The 20,522-nt window shown below is 40.8% G+C and overlaps 1 protein-coding gene across 1 annotated transcript; it reads left to right on the top strand.

Moving 5' to 3' along the window:
- Positions 1-3,198: 3,198 nt before the first annotated feature.
- On the top strand, positions 3,199-19,413 carry LOC113156629 (heparan sulfate glucosamine 3-O-sulfotransferase 6-like). The gene is made up of 2 exons (XM_026351866.1): positions 3,199-4,026; positions 17,765-19,413. The coding sequence occupies exons 1-2, from the start codon at positions 3,506-3,508 to the stop codon at positions 18,381-18,383; spliced, it is 1,140 nt and encodes a 379-aa protein (XP_026207651.1). The 5' UTR covers positions 3,199-3,505; the 3' UTR covers positions 18,384-19,413.
- The last annotated feature ends 1,109 nt before the right edge of the window (positions 19,414-20,522 follow it).

Raw genomic sequence — 20,522 nt, 5'->3', positions numbered from 1 at the left:
GTGTGCAAGTGAAATTGAATACTTTAGTTCAGGTGTTTCCCTGCAAACTTTAAGTAAAGTTCTCATACATTGGATTCATTGAGGACTAAACACACACACACACACACACACACACACACACACACACACACACACACACACACACAGTACACATGGCTAATATTGGCCTTTGCATATATTCAGTATGTTACACATCACCAATATGAAGAAGATTCGTTTTTTATCCACGGCCATAATATAATGATCCTGAAGGTTTTTCTTTAGTGTTAATTATATATTTTGTTGTTACAATACAAAGAATGTGTAATTCAATAAGTCGTGTACTCTGTCATTTTAATTCAATAAATAATATTAATAAGTGCTACGTGGCTGCATTGATGGGCCAAAACTGTAAGAGTTAAAGGGCACAATTATAATGCCAGATGAGGTTTGATTGGTTGTCAAGGTTTAATGACAACTGAAGAATATACAAAGAAGCAACAGGGCAAGAGGCAAGACTAAATACAGTGACAACAGAAACCCATAGATATGGAGGCAAGAACAAAGTGACAACCAAAAGGGCGGAGATAAACCAAAAATCACTGCACAACAGCAGACAACACCTTACACAAAACAGAAAAGCAAAAGGACCAAAACTAAACAGGGTCCAGAAACACAAAAACAGGAGGCGAAGGTCCAGAGCAGCACCAGAGGAAACTCAAAGAGGCTGGGAACAAGGCAAAAACACAAGGTAACAGGGCCAGAATACAGAGTGGCAACATCGTTAGCAGGAGCAGGAGCAGGACAGGAAAAACACACGGGCGAGAAACTAGGCTGAGTTACACGATGAAACGAAACGAAGTGACGATCTGGCAGAGGAATGAAGTCAAGAGAGTGTTTAAATAGAAAGAGAGAATCAGAGTGGAGCAGAGAGGAGCAGAGAGGAGCAGAGAGGAGCAGAGTGCACAGGTGAAACAAATGAGGAAATGTACCATATATGGCAGAGGAAAACAGAGTGACAGGAAAAATAGAGAAAACCAGGCAGGGACAGGAAGAGAGAGTCAAAATAAAAGCCAGGGATCAGAAGTGTGGAGCAGGATCATGACAAAAACATAAAGTCCCAGAGTTGTGGGGGTATCAATTCCTCCATCCTCCAGGAACTGCCAGCATACTCTCACCACATGAGGCTGGGTATTGTTGTCACCATGAGCAGCCCAAGTTTACCTGACTTGATGCTAAACTCTGGTTAAAAAGTGTTTTTACCACAGAGCGCCCTTCACTGAATCCAAACTCATATGAGCCACTTCAGTGCGAACCAAACAGAATCTGTGTCTGCTTTTGAAAACTCGAACCCTTTTGAACTTTGTTTAATACAAGCAGCCACAAGACCGCTGCGTATGGCACACGCTGAAGAAAACAACAGCGAGCCCACGGCATTGATCACTGCAACGACGGCGTGGCACGTCTCCGATTGTTTTTCAGCAGCACAGAGGATCAATATGGTGGAGGGCTCAAAGAGTTCAGCAGGGTAAATGATGCTTTCTCAGTTTAGAGACTCGCAGAAATTGACATACTGCCAGGTCGGAGGAGGCTTCGGTCGATAGATATTGTCATTCCCCTCATATTTATCATTCATATGGATGTGCTGCCATGTGCCACCTCACTTATATCTCAACATATGAGGGGAAGGTGCCAATATTTGATGATTTATACTCTAACACATGTATTGTTAAAACTATTTTAGGAAGATAGCTTTAGTATTAGGATATTATGGGATATTAACATGATGTTTTTACAGCATCAAAAGCTGCTGCTGTTGCTGTTGTTGCGTGCTATCAGACCATCTTAGCTGGAAGATCACAGCTGGTGGCATTTGAGCAACACACCTGTAAAGATTGCAGCTGCAGCTGTGAGTTCGTCTGGTTCCCTGTTCTGTGATGGATCTTTCCCTTAATGGCTGCAAATCAAAGGCATAAGATAAACTTTGATAAGATGTTATTTGAGGGACTGATACGAATACAAGGCAGATAAAATATAAATGCAGGCTAGCATGTGAAAGTACTTCTGCCCACTGCACACTTGGGAACACACGTGAGAGTGGATTACCCCACATGTTGTAGCTTACTTTGTACAATAAATACTATCCAAATCCATAACTCTGTTTCATGAACAGCTGATTTTACTTTGAAATTAGAAAATAGCAAAAAAAATACAATGTATATTATTTGTTATATTAATGGTCTTTTTTGCATTTGTACAGCTGATGTTTTGTCTTGTGAATTCAAGCATTCTGAATTTTATAATTAATTTTATTCACTATATTGTTTTCATCCGGTAACTTGAAGCTGTGGAGAAACCTGAAGTTGTCGAGAACCCTCTTTTCTTATATGTTATCATCAGTTCATCAAGTTCATCAGCCTGTAATCTGTAAAAGTGACATAAAGAGAAAGTTGATGATGGAAACACAGGCACAAAATGACCCTCGAGCTGTCTGTGCTCATGTTATTGTTTTTTTAATAGTGTTTCATTAACCAAAATATTACCTGACAGATTTTTGTTGTTAACCTACATCCAGTTTATACATCTACATAGAGGTAATAGTAGATTAAGGGAGAGTGATGGTGGTCTGGTTCACTGCTTGTTACGATAGTGTTGCATATGTGCACGCACACACACACACACACACACACACAGATGGAGCGAGAGAGAAAAGGAACAGAGAAAGCTGATGGCATCTGTCTGTTCCCCTATAGTGAGGAGCCTAAAGGTTAAACGTGTGTGTCATGACTGGCTCCAGGGGACTGTGTGGTCAGAGGGGCCAGCAGACAGCAGGTGGCCCCGTCAGAGCCTGGAACTCACACCAGCAACGTTTCCAAACTTGCAGCAAGTTTTAAAGTGGATGTGGTGAATATTAAAGGGGAAATGAAGGTAAATTGCATCCTCTGCAATCAAAAACTAATATTCCCTCTTTATTATGTTCCAAAACGTTTTCCTTCTCCTCCAGTGCAGCACAATTAAAGTAATGACTATTTTGCCTAAATTGCTTTCAAAATAATAATCTCTGTCAACTTGGGGAGGGCGCAACGCGCCTCTTAATTATTTTCTGTCATCTTAGTGTCGCACTCAGGATGAAAGGGGCGTATGTGTGGTGTGTCTGGGCGTGGATTTGGCAGCGCAACGGGAAGGAGTGAGGCTTTCCTGCACAGTCGCTGCCAAGGAGCGACGGGAGCGCACAGGGTGTACGGAGCGCAGCGGGACGTCAATCTAAAGGCTCCTTTCAGCTCAACTCAGCTGAAACTCTGCTTAAGTTGTTGAACAAATATGTAAGTTGTTATTGATGCACTGAGCTGAAGATTCCAGAGCAAGACAAATGGCGAGTAAGATGAGCTGAGGGGCATGTGGAGCTCTTTGACGCGCTATGGGCACATTCTGAGCAACTTGATGGAAAGAGAGAGGTGGTTTTTATTAATTCGTTTTCAGCTTGAGTAACTTTTAAAGAGAGTAGTATGAAGTCCTCTGCTATGGCATGTTTCCTGCGTTGTGTCCTCATGCTCAGGATTGCGACTTAATGGGATGTAGTAAATGGAGAGCTGCGTTCAACTTTGGACACCTGAAGGTGCAGTCCAAGCTTTCTGTCTTCTTTACCATGATCATACTCTTCACATACCTGTTTTACTGCCTCAACGGATACTGTGACTCCCTGCCCAGACCTGTGTATGACCAGCGAATTAATAGTCCAAATAAAATGATGTTAAATGACGGACAAGGAGCGTCACCGGAACAGCGCGGCGCGTTTAACGCGTCCCCTGCGTCGTTCATCCAGGAACAACTGTCGGACTCATCGATCAGCGATGTTCCACCCAACAACATCTCGATAGCAAATAATTTCGGCAGCAAAAAGTTTCCTCAGGCCATCATCATAGGGGTGAAGAAAGGTGGGACTCGGGCTCTGCTGGAGTTCTTGCGCATCCATCCGGACGTGAGAGCCGTGGGAGCTGAGCCGCACTTCTTTGACCGCTTTTACGACAAAGGACTGGAATGGTACAGGTGAGGAGGTTTTGACTTTGTCATGCAATTTTGAATCCTGTCTAGAAACAGTACAATGACTGTAAGATAAATAATCTTTTCAAGAAAAAAGTCTGGGTCAGACTTTATCTGCAGCAGCTGCACATTTTTAGTTTAAGCAGCCTGAATGATTCGATGGCGTCTGATTAGGGTGAGGTACACAATGTTGAGAGTAAAGCACTGGATCGCTTTGTGTGGTAATACCTTTGCATGCATGCAAACCTTTTTGTTGCAGTTCTTTTATAAAAATGTATTTGTCTTTTCCCCTTATTATAGTAAATGTTATAGGACACTCAACATGATGTAACAAAAGCGCGCAGGCACACATATTCATTAATATCTCTCAGCACCAGTAAGGTGTCCTGGTGAGAGCTTCCAAGGATGGCAGCACATTCAGTCCCCTGCCAATAAATTGCTGTTTATTGAGCTGACATGCTGCTTCCCTAAGTGTCTCTGTTGGTCCCCTGAGCAGCCTGATCACAGGGGGAGGATGGGTATGGGTTATATATGACCCTTCAGTCAGGTGGCTGTGTGGTTTCAAGAGGATCAGCCAAGATTGAGCTTCTGAAGGTTTATAGGGATATGTCTCTAATCACAAATAGACTACTTGTTTTTTTTTTCTTTTCATTCAGATGAAATTATTTTAAGGATAGCAGCAGCACGTGGAGTAACCTGCCAAAATCCACATAGAGAATAAAGAGAATAATGTTTTTATGGCGGTGATCTCAGAGGATACTACTGCTACATTTATTTGGTGAGCGTGACTACCTGATATTTCATAAAGCACCGATGAGAGAAAATAAGAGACAGACAGAGAGATGGAGATGGGGGGGGGGGCAGATGGAGGAATGAGGATAAATGAGAGTTACACATCTGATAATCAAATGTAGGGAAGAGATGAGAAGGTGGAGGTGCAGCAGAAAAATGTGCCACGAGAGAAGGAGACAGGAAGAAACAGGGAAAGATCAATATCACTGGTTACTCACTGGTTCGCTGTGAGGCTCAGGTGGAGCGACACCAAGCGAGATCAAAGTGTGTGCAAGTGTTGGTTTGCCTCCTTATTAAGTTTTTTAAGGAGAGGCTAAGATTTCCCCCGCTGCATGCAGACTACATCAGCATGTTCGATGTGTGATGAGGAAGTTATGAGTGAAATGGACAGCAGCTCGTTGAGACAGCTCGTTCAGCACAGACAAGTTTTCAAGCAGTTGAAAGCTTTGGGAAATATCTTAAATTAAATTAGACAATAAAACAAACTTCATCATTTGTTAAACCCATATCTATTTTTTTATGCCAGGTTTCAGTACCAAAGTACAGGGAGTTTCAAGACTAAGGGATGCACAAAACTATACTTCTGTTGTCTTCTAATTAGTAAAAGGATCATTGTAATTACTTCCAAAAGCTCAAACTACAAATAATTTGAAGTCTAAAAGTTCATTTAAGTTTTTACTATAAAGCCCCTGCCCTCAAACCTTTTTAGAAACCCACTGCAAATGGAAAGTCAACGTACATTAGCTCATTATTGGTGATGTAATATGAGTTCACTTTGCTGTATGTGTGTTACTTGCCACAGTTGGTTGGTTCAAATTGTAATTTTAAAATCACTTTGCAAATCGGCAAAAATAAAATGTCAGTGAGTTCAGATTTACAAAATGTAATTCTTTAGTTTTATTTATGCTGACATTCAAGATGTGACGGTACTGTGGTTACTACTAAATGAGTGATGACAAAACTAAACAGAGAATTAGAAAAAGGCCTGTGACTATTACATGTTCCCTCTACTTTCTGTGCATAGGAAACTGAACTTACCTTGTAATCTTTTGACACAGACATGACGTATGTACCTCTCTTTTGTCTCCTTCTCTTCTTTTCTCTTGTGAAGCCATAATGAAATGTGTGTATTTGCTCTCCTCTAATCCGCTGACAGCTCGTGTCAACACCGTGTGAATTGGACCTGTGTAATGACAGGTCAGGCATTAACATGGACAGCTCAGGGACATGTGAACAGGCTGAGAGGGATTAGGCCCCAGTCGCAGTTAAACAAGGCCTAATGAAGCATTAGTCAGCACCCCCACACAGCCACCCCCTTACATCATTGTGCTGCTCCATGATGAGCAGTCTTCCTGCACCTCAAACCTATAATAAAGAACAGTATAGGTTTATTCTAACAGGAGCTGTAACAGGGGTAGAGAAGCAACAACATTTATTTGGACTTTTTCAAATTTGATTTTACAGATTAATCCTACCCTCAAAGTTTTAAAACACTCAACTCATTCACGGTGGCCTCCATATGTAGTCATCAGGAAGTATGTGAAATCATTAAAAAAAGGTCAATTATGATTTGATTATTTAAAAAAATATAAGGAATCAGCTATACTACCTGAGCACTACAGGATTTAATTGGGAACACATTACAGCTAGCAGAGAAGTGTAAATATGTAATGGCTAAAAGTTATGGATAAATTAAATTATAAGTAAATGTATGAATAAATGTTTTAAGTTGTTAATTTTAAATAATCCATAAATATTTGAACTACTAGCTTAAAGAAAAATAGGGATCAGTGTTTGGAAATGTTAACTAAGATAGGGATAAATGGTTGGAAATGTTAGCTAAAAGTACATGAGTAAGCACATCCAATATACAGAAGACCTACAATCTATACTGTCCCTGAACACCTCACACACGGTGCACCAGAACTGATACTAAGAGGCAGCTCGGGCTACACAGAACCCTTACATCAAGAACAGAGTAAAGATTAGATTTCCAGACAGTTGTATATTGTCTGTGGACACTGAGGATCCTCTTAATATGAAGGACACTGCTGCAACAGGCTGGTAGAGGGTTGGTGGGCGAGGGGAGTTGAAAGTTAGTTAGTTGAAGTCCGTAAATGTAATAAGCACTTGAAATTGTTAGTTAAAATAATAGCCAGTCCAACCAATCCATTTTGAAAATAGTGACAGCTAACAGTATCCAGATTTATCGAATTAATATCGTTAAATGACATCCAATTTAAAATCAATTCACTCAGAGGACACAGTTTATGTGACACAGCTGTCACAGTTTACATAAGAAACATTGGGAGCCGCTGCTCTAGTTTCACTCTTTCCTTCCTCACATGTTTTTTGAATATTAATTTACTTTAATAATGTGGTATTGACTGACATGTATCAACATTAATTTACTCAGCGGCTCATTAAGTTCCCTGTGACTTCCTCCTGTCCTTTCTTCCTTCCCTTTCTTCTTCCCTGCCTATTCCAGATATCATATGTTGTTACAAAAACATTATTCATTCAGTGTAATTACATGCAAAATACCCAGTTTTACATATATCAATGTGAAATAGAACCGGATCATATAAAGCCAACAAAATCATCTGAAACCGGGCTGGAAAGTAACACTTAAATATGTACTCTCTCAGAGCTCTTCATTTCAAAGAGCTCTCTCTGACTTTGAGCTCAGAAAGAGGGCCTTGGCCTCTGTCTTCAGCTGGTAACCAAGTAAAACATATGGACATCCTTAAAGGAAGCATTTGGCAAATTGTTTGCGAAAAAATGCTTATATGTGGAAAAGCCTTGGCTTTGCCATCTACTGGAAACGATTCTGTGGTTTCGTGGTGGAGAATGAGGGTTTAGGCAGCCATGGTGTGCAAGTGAGTGAGTGTGAACATGTGTGTGAGCTTGGATTCATTCACACTGCTTCAGCTCTACCTGAAGTCCATCGCCTCGGCCCCCGTGTATATCGGCGCCTCTCTGCCTGTTCTTGACACTATAAATATCCCCAGCATATAAATGTCATCTCCCAATATCGATCAACTAAAATAGGTTCTTTCTATTGATCTCTGTCTCACTGCCTTTATCACTCTGTTGCAGCCGAAATGAATTAACTTCTGAATATTCAATCCTGTTTGGACAGGGAGCTGTTACTCTCCTCCACAGCTGACATTTATACCTCCCATTCTCAGTGTTGCAGGAGTGGATTTATTGGCTTGTTCAGGTCACTCAAACAGTGTAATGCAAAGCCGCTGGATGAGTTCTTGCTCCTGTTAGAGCCTCTGTGTTTTTCAGCGTCTTCGGACTCAGCGTTATTGTAATTTTCTCTATCGGCTATTTTAATTCACTGCTGGATGCTCTACCTAGACAGGAATGTCCAGGTTTTATTTCCTGTTTGACTTTTCTAGCAATCACAGGAGATTCCCTGTTGAATTCCTGTGCTCACACTCTTGGAAACTGCATGGAAACCCCTCAGCGACTAACAGAGGGGTTTCGGGGAAATAGAGGCTTTGGAAAAATTGAAAATGTATAGATATTTCTGAAAAATGGAGGGAAAGGACAGCCCTGTGAAAAGACAGGGGTCAATGCTTTTCAAGCATTTGAAGAAAAACTGGCCAGTTATGTGCATAATCATGAGCAACTCTATCTGACATGACTGTCAGAACTAATAAACATGATATAACATGCTCTCAAATTTACATGTAAAGGCATTTTTGGACAGAATTAACAGAATATGTAAATGAAGCAGGAAAATCCGTAAGAGTGTAATCAAACATGACTTGATAAATTGTTGTGAGATAGGTATGGATTTTTACTCGCTGAAAAAAGGTCTGATTCAACCCAGTAATCAATATTTTGACAGCTTGTCACTGGTCGACCTTTCCCCCTTCCCAACATGACGTGTCTCATCCAGTCAGAAATAATGGGATCAGATGACTGGTGAGAGGATCGCTGGAGAAACTAGGAACCTCACCAAACTTCAATCACGATTACACAGCACAGAAAGAGACAGCTGGTGTCGTTCATCGCTGTGATTCATTTTTAGTGTGACCCTTCTGGGTTTTAAATCTACACCGTCATGACTTTTCTTCAGCCACAGCCTTCAAGACATTAAGCACATATAAGCATGACTTTCTTTACTAAACGGAGATCAGAAATCAGGCTGATGAGCTGCCATGTTCAGTGGACCACAACAAAATGAGCCTCTATCTATTTCCTGTCAGTCCTTCATCACTGTAGTTATTCTTACATGTTAATGCATCAGTCATTAAGATACAGTAATTCAATATGCGCTCAGGTTGCATTTCATTAGGTGCACATATGTAAAAGTAATAGCTGTCTAATGTAAAAGTCCAGCAGTAAATCCTCCTACATGAAAGTGCTGATGATGTTGTTTTAGTGAGATGTTGATGCGACTGTAGATGTGTAGTTTGAGGTGGGTTTTTTATTGTTTAGTCCACCCCACTTACTGTGTATGAATGACCAGAGGCTAAATAAAAGAAATTGGATAGGTGTGTAAAAATATAAAACTCTGGAAGAGACAGATCTGCATAATGGGTACTTGGTTGAATACCTTGATTCTCTCATTCCTAATATTTTTCTGTAATAACAATACATAATCTGCTTAACATAGAACTACTAAATAGTATAGATTTTAAATTTTGCATTTACTAATTCTACATCTGATGTTAATGTGATTTTAATATGATTTAATAATGAAATAAAGTTTGCTTTTCACATTATCAGTGAAAAACCTGATGGCAGTTAGGAAATTGAAGGCTAATAAACTTTATGGAAGCCTTAAATAATGATTATTTTCATCATGGATTCATTTGTGAATATGGTGAGAAATGCCAGTTGCAATTTCTTAAAGCTTAAAATGAGGTGTTTAAATTGCTCTCCCTGTTTAAGCAGCAATAAAAAAAAACTGGATATTAAGTGTATAATAATATTAAACACAGGAACAGATCATATAATTGGGTAAAGAAAAAAATCATCATACCTAGAAGCCTGAAGAAATGACGTCAGACATTCTTACTGAAAAGAAAATGTTGGAACAGTTAGTTTCAGCTCTTTAATACAATATGTGCAGAATTATCAGTTTTTGTAGCTTTAGCTTTCAAAACAGCATAAGTTGTAAAAAGGATTTGAGTAGAACATGAAGCCTTCATTTACGTGAGTGACATTATTAATTTTGTCAAGAAAAATAATAAACTATTAGAAATAGTTGCACATTGATTTTTGACTGCTGTATGGTTTTGTTGGACAAAACAGACTGAACTGAAATCCACACCCATTTTACTAGTCTGTCTGAAAAGGCAGGTAATTATTGACCATGAGTCTGAGTGTGTGTGTGTGTGTGTGTGTGTGTGTGTGTGTGTGTGTGTGTGTGTGTGTGTGTGTGCGCGTCTCACTGGTGTCCACCTCTGTTTAATGTCTGTCTGCCTGACTGGGTGGGAGGGCGTGAGAACCTGCAGACACCCTGAGAATCCCACAGAGAAACACACCTTTCTTTGTCCGCTTCCTCAAAAACTCCCATCAGTTCGGCCTAACCAACTTATAAGAATTGGATAATTGTCAGTGATGTCTGTGCTGGCTTCTAGAGGAAATGAAATTAATTACGGCTGAGACTCTGGCACAGAGAGCTAGAGCTGAACTAGAGCTGAATTTGAGGACAAGCAAAAACAAAGCACTGTGATGGGAGGAAATCTGGAAACCAACACCAGCTCCTGCTTCATGTCCATCCAAACTCTAAGTGTGTCATGTATGTTTGATGTGTGTCTAAATGCAGCCAAGTTCACTCTGACAAGCCTGATAGATGGCACTAATAGCAGACTACTTAATGGACTGTTTCCAGTTGTAAAAGCAGTGCCTCTGCCAGCAGTCATTTCCAGTTTTCAGCTTAAGACGTTGCTAACAATGAGCTGAGAAACCATGAGGAGCGGCAGGATGAAACTGCTCGGAAGTGGGTTATTCAGAATCGGACAGTTTGGTTGGGAACAGGGCAGTTGCCACACAAGCAAAAATCCATATTGAGTCGATTACAGTGTTCCTGAGGTGTGTGTGTGTGTGTGTGTGTGTGTGTGTGTGTGTGTGTGTGTGTGTGTGTGTGTGTGTGTGTGTGTGTCCCGTATGTGTGTGTTCTCATTTGGAAAAGCTGTTTAATTGGTGAAAATGTGGTTGTTTGGTCTGTCGTCTGTGCACAGTTAAAGATATATGTATTAAAATATTTTCAATCTATTTTGGAAAACAGAAATACACACACACACATATATATATATATATAAACATTTCATGTTTAACTTTATGTAATTTATCATTTGAGTATAAGATTATTAGAATTAATTATTATGAATGATTAGCTGCATTGTTGGGACATAGTGGCTTCCATAAATTCACATTGTCAATATATTAAAATTACCTCATATTTTAATATATGTTTATAAGAAAATGTGCTCATGGATTGCAACAAAAACTATTTTCAGCATGATTTATTTAAATAATCGATTCATCATTTGGGTCATAAATTATCACAATGTACTGTGACAAAAACTGTGCATAATTTGCAGTGTTACTGCTGCTGACGAGACCTTCTTCCTAACTATTATTACATTATATTACCAGTTAGCTACACTGAACTGAGTTTCATGAATTAACAGCCCAATTATGTCCGTGGCCATGGACATCATGACATCACTGAGATCAGGATGCAAAAGGCAGGAAGTGTCCTTCCTGTAATCTTCCCCTCTCTCCACCTCATTTATCCGTCCCTCCATCCTGTGTTCAAGAGATCGGATGAAGGTAGGGTGGGGCCCCCAAGGCCTCTGGCAACTCTGCGATAAAGCCACACAAGAAGGCCACTGTGAGCCCGGCAGAAATACAACTGCAGATTTTCCCATTTGATAAGTCAAGAGGAGCTGGACCAATCAGTGGCACACACACACACACACACACACATTTCCTTACACTCACTCTAACAGACATACACAGCACAATCACACTTAAAATAACCAACACACTCCTAAATATCACTTCATCCCCTGTTCCCGTTCTGTGTTCTCTTATTTGTTTTCTGACCAAAAGTCAGAAGGGAAGATTGATCCCACTATCACATTTAATAGGGATAAGGCCACAGTTGACTGGTTTGCTTAGGATAACACTAAGGTCATAAACAGCGGAGCCTGGCTTAGCCTAAATGTTACAAAATTGTTTCATCTGTACACAGAACAACACAACAATGTTTTAAAGCAGTACAAAATCAAATGTAACACACACACAAGCGCAGATATAGAGATGTTCCTCTATCATTAGGAATCCCCTGGTTTTTCAGAGGAAACTCTGACTGACCGCTTTTCACTCGCTCACCGCTCCCAGGCCCTGTGATCTCTCTATTAGCTGTTACGCCTTTATTTTTCCCCTCAGCTAAACATATTCTCCAGCTCTTTCCTACCGACCTACCCCAGTGATGCAAACCTCTTCAGTAAAAATACCCTTCACCACCCTTGTGCGTCTGCCAGACGGTAACCTTCAGATTGTGTAATAGTCTGCCACACACACTGAGTGCAGTAACATGAAGGGTGGGAAAATGGGTTTATTTAATGCAGATTGTGTATGTGGGGCTTAAAGGTAATAAAAAGCTTTTCATTTCAGAAGATCCTGACTATGATTTCATGCCAACTGTAGATGGTAACAGTATACAGTACAGAAGCCTATGCATTGAATTACATGTAGTTTTCATGTGGTTTTGGGCTGTCATGGCGTCATCAGCGTTGCAGCAAACACTGTTCTGCACTAGGTAGCAGCAAAGAAGTTAATCTACACCTGACAGGCTACAGTCAGTTTTAGCAAATGCTTAAATTAGCTGATTAATATTTAATTGTATTGGTTAATTTATTCAATTTTCTATAAACTGAACTGACTGAATATAAAGCCTGAACGTAAAAACTGTGATTTAAATCTCAGAAAATGTATGTGGTTAAAAAATATATGTCGTCGTGGATTTATCGTCCCGACGTATTTTAGATCATTCTTTCACCAGCATGATGGTAAAAACATTTCAAACTGCAGTCGGTGTGCCTGTGATTCAAAAAAAGCTTTTTAAAAGTATTAAATTGAATTTCACGAAGTTTGCAGAAAGAGAAGTTGACTGTTTTTATTCCTAAAACCTTAAAACCTAAAACTGTAATGTTACCTCTACAGGAAAAGTCTGTGAAACAAATTTGGACACAAAACTGAAATGAAGCGAAACCAGATGCAATTATTTATCATTAATTACTTTGGCCTTAATATCTCCTATATATGAATACCTAATAAAGAAAGTTATCTGTTTTTACATAGCATTTCACAAAAAGCTAAATATTGCCCAGAAATACCATCCAACTAATACAGGATAATGGCTCACCTCCAACAGACATCAAGGGAAGCACTACTTTACTTCCCCTTTTGTTGAGTTGCTTACAGTCCCTGCTGACTTCTAATCAGCCCACAGAAGCTCCTCAGCCCTGTATTTGCTGTGAGTAATGACAACCTCACCCTCCACGCAGCAGCTTTTACAGATCTTTGAACACACACACACACACGCGCACGCACACACACACACACACACACAGAGGCAGACTGTGTCTTTCTTCAGTCGTCTTCTCTGTAGGAGTCGAAGATGTTGATGTGTTTTCAAATTCCTTCACGTGTCAAATATCTTCATAACAATCTCACTTTGTAGGGTACAGTAGAGGCAAAGTGGAGGCTTTGAAGCTGTAAGAGAGACATGGGAAGGGGGCGGGAGGCCAGGAAAACAGAGGAAAGACAAGAGGTACAGGAAATGGAGACAGAGGAAGGAAACAATAGGGAAACAAAACATGTATGAGGGTAAAATCTGCACATGGTGACATGTTGCATTACATGATCCCCTGTGATCCCCATCCGTCTCGCCCTCTGAATCACAACCATGTGCTTCAGACGCCTCAGGGTGGAAGAGTCCGTTTCCGTGCAGATCAGGCTGGTGGGTATTAAGAGGGTCTAGGATTCTGGCCTCAGGCCCAGAAAAGCCAGTATGGATCACAGCATTCTGAGCTCTAAAAACTGGGACCAGAGGGAAACTTCCTAACCCCAAAAACACTTCCCTCATCTCCACTATACATACACACACACACACACACACACATAATGAGGATTTTCATTGCTCCCAGATGTGGATCCATCCTGTGGAAGGCATATTTGGATGGTTACTGTGTGCTATGTTTAAGTGTGTGTGTGTGTGTGTGTGTGTGTGTGTGTGTGTGTGTGTGCATGTGCGCGCCTTCTAAGTTTGTCATAACAGAAGGCAAAGAGAGAGTAAGATTACTAACTAAAATGAAAATGGATAGTGTGTGTGTGTGTGTGTGTGTTCCCACTGAAAAGGTGATAATAGCCAGTGTGTTTAGTGTAGCTGCAGGTGTTCCCTAAAATACTCACACTCACAGTTTAAAAAGGGAAGTATACAGAACTCATAAATTATAATGTTTGTTTTATGCGTTGTTTTAGAAGATTTTACCCCTCGTCCTCAGACGACGCGGCAGTAGAAATGCTGCACTGTATCACAGATGATCACACTGAGCCCGGTTCTGCTGGTTTCTGCCATTAAAGGCAGTTTTTCTCTCCACTGTCGCCTCATTCCTTCTCAGTGGGGATCGTCGGGCTTTTCTCTTTAATTCTGCTAGATCTTCATGTTGCTATGTTAGATGCACTCAGATGTTTTCTTTCTCTCTTCCTTTTTCTTTTTTTTTTTTGGCACTGTAAACATAAATAAACTTGCCCCATGGGCCTGACAGCATCCTCAGTGAGCTCTCTCAGAGCGAAGGCTGAGTAACTCTCTCTACCAGCGTTAAACTGGACTAAATATGTAATATCGCTGTTCGTGTAACCACGTCCAACGCTGGAAATTCAATGAGATTCAGAAGATGGCACCAGCATGGTACCACTGCTCTGTTATGCTAGGCAATGCTAGTTGGACTATAGCATATCATTAAAGTTTTTTCATCATCACTGGCTTTAGCGGCTACATTACTTCTGTGTAAACTTAATTACTAAGACTGTTACTCGGAGTTGACAGTTTTCTGTCACATAGGGAGCTAAAGAAACTAAAACTACTTTTAGCCAAGGCTAGCTGTGGTCCTGTCCCAGCTTGCTAGCTTCAACCTATACTGTAGCTCTCTCTGTGGCAGAGAGTAAAGTAAATAGGTCGGCGAGCCCTGAGTTATAAAATGTGGTTTGGCTTAGTGTTAGCTTCATTTCGTTGTTGCTGCAAATTCTGCATAGTGTTTTTATGGAAATTCTACATTTCTATGGCATAATAATTTTTATGTAGTAAAAATGTCAAAGGATTTCGGTACTAAGTCAGTTTTGTCCAAATATGCAGTTACCTCGACATATGTAGGGCTGGAACTGGAAAATCGTATTCAAATAAAGTGTTTGTCCACTACCTCCACATGAAGACGTCTCCTTTGCTCCCGTTGCTTTTACGTTTACAGTCAGACATAGGTCTGTTCCAGTACAGTGGCTAATAAAAGCGCTAATAAACCACAGCCCACCCGTGCAGGCCCCACTCCACTTCGCATGAAGCGCCGTGCCCTCCATTAGACCAATTGGATCGAATGAAACATCCACTTAGCGCAACAGGCACGCTCACAAAACACCAAACGCTGTGACTACACTTGCACCTCAGTTGGTTTTGCTTTCAGATGTGGTTGTGGGCAGTGGATGTCACCGGCTGCAGCCAAAGAGAAATCCTAAATATATCTTGCATGTTTTCCAGCATCTTGCATACATGGGTTTGTTTTTGTTTGTCTTTGATGTCTTTGGATACAAAAAAAAAAAAAAAAATGCAGAAAGATGCAGTAGGTTTTTGCAATTTGATAAAAAAAAAAAAAAGAAAGCGTTTTTCTCCCCTTAGGTATGTGCTCTTTTCTCTCCGCTCCGTTTTGCCCCAGCCCAGTTGTACAACTGAGAGATTTCTTATGAATACCATAAGTTGTGTGTTTGGTGTAACCCTCGTAACATCATGCCAGGGGACATGCTGGAGCTGTGTGTTGGATCAGAGGGAGGAATGGAGTCAGCTCCATCACCACACACCAGAGCTCAGAGCCCCATAAGCCCATCACTTACAGACCAACCACGAAGACGCCGACCCAGCCATCCCCTGCCTGCTAAGAAGGGAAGGGGGGAAGCATGGAAATTAGCTAAGGGATCTTTCGCAGTTGCAACACTGGCATTCCTCACTGCTTGGATTTCGATAACTCAAACTGAGATTTGAATCTTATTAAACTCAGTGAGACAGGCTTTATTTTTTTTATTTATTTTTTTTTGTGTGGAGAGGAATATTGGCAGGATATTTTTTACAGAGGTTATTCGATTCCATTTTACTGTTACAGTAGCATTTGAATAAAATAAATGACACGGGACAAATAGGTTTCCCTTTTCCTCCCTGTTTCCCTAATTTTATATACAGTCTCCCCTGGTATGTTAGATGGGTTCTGTCAAACACAGGCTTTAGTTAGGGTTTGTTGAACTTTTTGAGGTACTAATATTTTTTCTCAGCCTCTGAGTCATCCAAGTAGAGGTAAAGATAAAGAGCGACAGGGCAGCCCAGTCTTCTAAAAACTAAAAGTGTGCCCAGAATACCTCAACCACACGTAATAACAGTCAGAGGTCAAAAGCAGGGACTGAACAAGGGCACATGGCAAAGACAAAAAGCTTTACATTCATTCTTTTATTTGTTCCGATCTGAAATATTTGTGTGTAGCAGAAGTATTTGAACCTCATTGAACCCAATTTATCTGAAGGGGAAATTAGAGACTCCACCAGTAGACTGCCAGGCAGATGATATACAAATGGAGAACATTCAGCACCATGGTGCAAAGATCAAACAGAGCAAAGCTTGTAATAGTCTGGGAGGTCACGAGGATCCACGCAACAACATCTTGGAAACTAAAAGCTTCTCTTGAAGTGGCCAATATCCATGGTCATGGGTCCACCATCAGGAAGTTGAACAACTTTTTGTGTGCATGGCAACGCTGCAAGGAGGAACGTCTCTCCAAAAAGAACATTGCCGTCCGTGCACAGTTTGCTTTAGGCCACGTGGATAAACCAAAAAGCTATTAGAGGAATGTTCTGTGGAAAGATCGAAGTAGAACTTTTTGGCTTGACTGAGAAGCGTTAGGTTTGGCGAAGACCGAACACTGGATTCCATATTTTTGCCACCCACGGTTGTTTAAGATCAATAGCAATTAATGGATAATCATTTATTAATGAATTATCAAATATGATTAATAATAATTTCTTACAATAAATCAGATGTTTTAGGTCTTTTCTTTGCAGACATAGATTTTTAAGGGTACACAAGTGCTATTGAATGTGATTACCCTTTTTCATGATAAAGGTTGTAGCAGACAAAATAGGGGCAATAGAGGACTCAAAGCGGAAAAATGTTTGATGCAGTAAAACAACTGCAAAATATTAGTAAGAATACAAACTGCAGTGGTATGACAGTAATGTGGCAGTTATTTCAGTCCTGTGGGACTCCCTCCCAGCATCAGGGAAACACACTAAGGAATAAGAGGAGAGAGTCCAGGCAGTCGAGGGGGAGGCAGCGAATGAGAGGAAATTACTTTTCTGAGGTTAATATAGCCTTGTGGTTTTCCTACAGTAGCTACTCAAAGACTCCCTCCAAGTCTGCGCTGACATGGTCACTCCATCAATGCCAGCAGCTAATGTCATGTTTATCTCCCTTTAATCACAGATTTCACCCACTAATTACAAAGCTAAATCAAAAAGCCTTCAAGGCAAATGAGGCATCATCAAAGGAATTTACAGAGTATTAAGGGAATGTATTACTTTTTTCTAATATATAGATGTTGTTCTTATAAGTACAGCTTTATTTTTAACAGTCTATGTCTCTTTCTATCTTTCTTTCAACCAGGAACCTGATGCCTCGTACACTGGAGGGTCAGATCACGATGGAGAAGACCCCGAGTTATTTTATCACCAAAGAAGCCCCTCGTCGCGTCTTCTCCATGAGCCGCCACACTAAGCTCATTGTGGTGGTGCGTGACCCCGTGACCCGAGCTGTTTCTGATTACACCCAGACTCTGTCCAAATCTCCTGGGCTCCCCTCCTTCCAGAACTTGGCCTTCCGCAATGTCACCACAGGCCTCATAGACACGTCTTGGAGCGCCGTGCGCATCGGCATCTACGCTAAGCACCTCGAGAACTGGCTGCGCTTCTTCCCAATGTCGCGCTTTCTATTCGTCAGCGGGGAACGACTTGTGACTGACCCTGCAGGCGAGATGGGCCGGGTCCAGGACTTTCTGGGACTCAAGCGTGTGGTGACAGACAAGCACTTCTACTTTAACCAGACAAAAGGTTTCCCCTGCCTAAAGAAGCCAGAGGGGAGCAGCAGGCCACGCTGCCTGGGGAAGTCGAAGGGCAGGCCCCATCCCCAGATCCCCTCTGAGGTCTTGCTTAGGCTCAGAGACTTCTACAGACCCTTCAATCTCAAGTTTTACCAAATGACTGGTCACAATTTCGGCTGGGACTGAACGGCTACTCACCAAAGCTCTTTTGTGAAAAACTGTATTGTTAAGCTAACTACACAGGGATACCTTGAAGACACTGAGCATTACCAAAGCTTAGCATAGGCCTTTCCTGCATTTACTAAGCTATAACTGCAGCATCTGCCAACGCCATACTCCAACGCCTTCCCACACATTTACTTGCTAACAACATTTGCAAAACCTCTACTTTAATTATGAGACATGCTGGTTGTGGCTCATGGTACTGCTGCGTGATGGTTGCAGGCCAAGTGGTAGCATGTTTGCTTCAAGCTGGATCTTCCAAGACCTGGTGTGCCAATGTATGTTAGGCTCTCCGTCGCAGTACAAAACACTCAGCACTATATCTGTAATAAAGATCGCAACAGAACGAAGCCAACGCTGCGATGAGATGTACTTAAAGTTACACAAAACGGTAAAAGACTAACAAGCTGGGACAGCTGGGCGCAGCTACGATAAGCCGAATGACAGATTGGAGCTTTGGGTTGGACATGGGAGCTGTGCTGCAAAACAACCCACACAGCGAGGAAAGAAGCAAAGGAGTTTGAAATATGCACCACGGTACAATCAAAACAAAATAAAAACATGTGTTGTGTGTTGACGTAAATCACTTAAATCCCGTCTGTATTGTTCAACTAATTTCTACGTTAATCATCTGATACGTTTTCACAGCGTCTGCAGTTCTTGATGTCAGACTGTTGTTTTTTTTATTTTATATTTAAAAACTGTAACTGTAACAAACACAGGTGGATATCTGGAACCAAAACTGTACATTAAAACACAATACTTGATGCGCTGTAAATTTGCTTTTATTTATGCTTGTATAAAATGGTATTTACAGACCACGTGTGTCTGTTTCATTTAGTCGACACACTTCCACAGATGGTATTTTCATGCAAGTGTATATATAAAAGCCTAATTTATAAGATGACATACTATTGGTGAGATAATGTCTCTGAGAGTTTTGTATTTGAAATTTTTCTGGAAATTCTGACTAAAACTTTTATTGTAAAACATATGTTTTGGGCTCATTTTTGCACTGTATTTCTGAGAACCGCTCAGTTCATTCTCTGTATTTATTCCAAACAAACCCGTATTGCTGTTGCCCAGAATACAAAATACATCTGTTGAGCAGATGAATTCGTTTTTTCCTTGAGGCCCCTACCAGACACAGGATGATTAGAAAAGAAAATGTAATTAATCATAATATGGGATGACTTAGTGAGAAGGTGACATTTGTTTAGATGATGTTACTGTTAAAGTAGGTTACATATTGTGTCTTTAATCTTTAACCTGTACCTGTTCTCTAAATTAAGTGTTAAACTCACAAACAGCGCGAGTAAATAATGTTTTTCAAATGTTCAAAGTGTAGCCTCAAGCCTTACACAGGATATTTCGGGAAATATGCTCATTTGCTTTCTTGCTGAGGTAGAGGCTGATTGAAACTAAACTGCCATTTAGAACTGCATTTATAAATAGTGTCTGACAAAATTAAACTAGATTAAAGAGATATTATATACTGAATGGCAGGGAGAAGAGGACAAATGGTGACCTCTTTGGCTTGCTGTGAACAGATGACTGAAAAAATATAATATGGTCCTTTTAATAGCAACATAGCAAATATCTGCATATCTCCATATATTGAATTTGAGCATATCATTGAGGACTGGTCACTTTTGTGTTTGGCAATCACTTCGAGTTCAAGTATGCAGACAGAAAATAGAGATGGTGGTGGGTGGGGTCATCTGGCTGTGAGCACACAGGGGCTAAATTTGAAGTTAACACTGGACTGTGGTTTTTCTGATGTGTAAGCAATCAATTCACTGGGCCGATTGGAGACCTTTTGGGGGCAGCAATCTTTGACCTCTGGGCTCCCCCTTGACCTGTGAGCCTGGTCACCATAAAATACTGACTGCTACCACCTATCTCACACACACACACACTTACACAAAAATAAGTACTCAGGCATACAGCAGCTCCCCCCCAATCCATTAATATTGCATTCTAGGCTTCAAGGACCTCCACTGAAGGGAGATACTCACGATCAATAACTGCCTGTTTAGTTTATAGGCAGTGGGAATATGTGCGTATTATTACTGCGTCCCAGTGTGGCTTTGATTTAACGGT

The sequence above is a fragment of the Anabas testudineus genome, chromosome 19 (genome assembly GCF_900324465.2).
Source record: "Anabas testudineus chromosome 19, fAnaTes1.2, whole genome shotgun sequence".
Taxonomy (NCBI): Eukaryota; Metazoa; Chordata; class Actinopteri; order Anabantiformes; family Anabantidae; genus Anabas; species Anabas testudineus.
The sequence above is the reverse complement of the archived record's forward strand: the minus strand, read 5'-3'. Positions and strand labels throughout refer to the sequence as shown.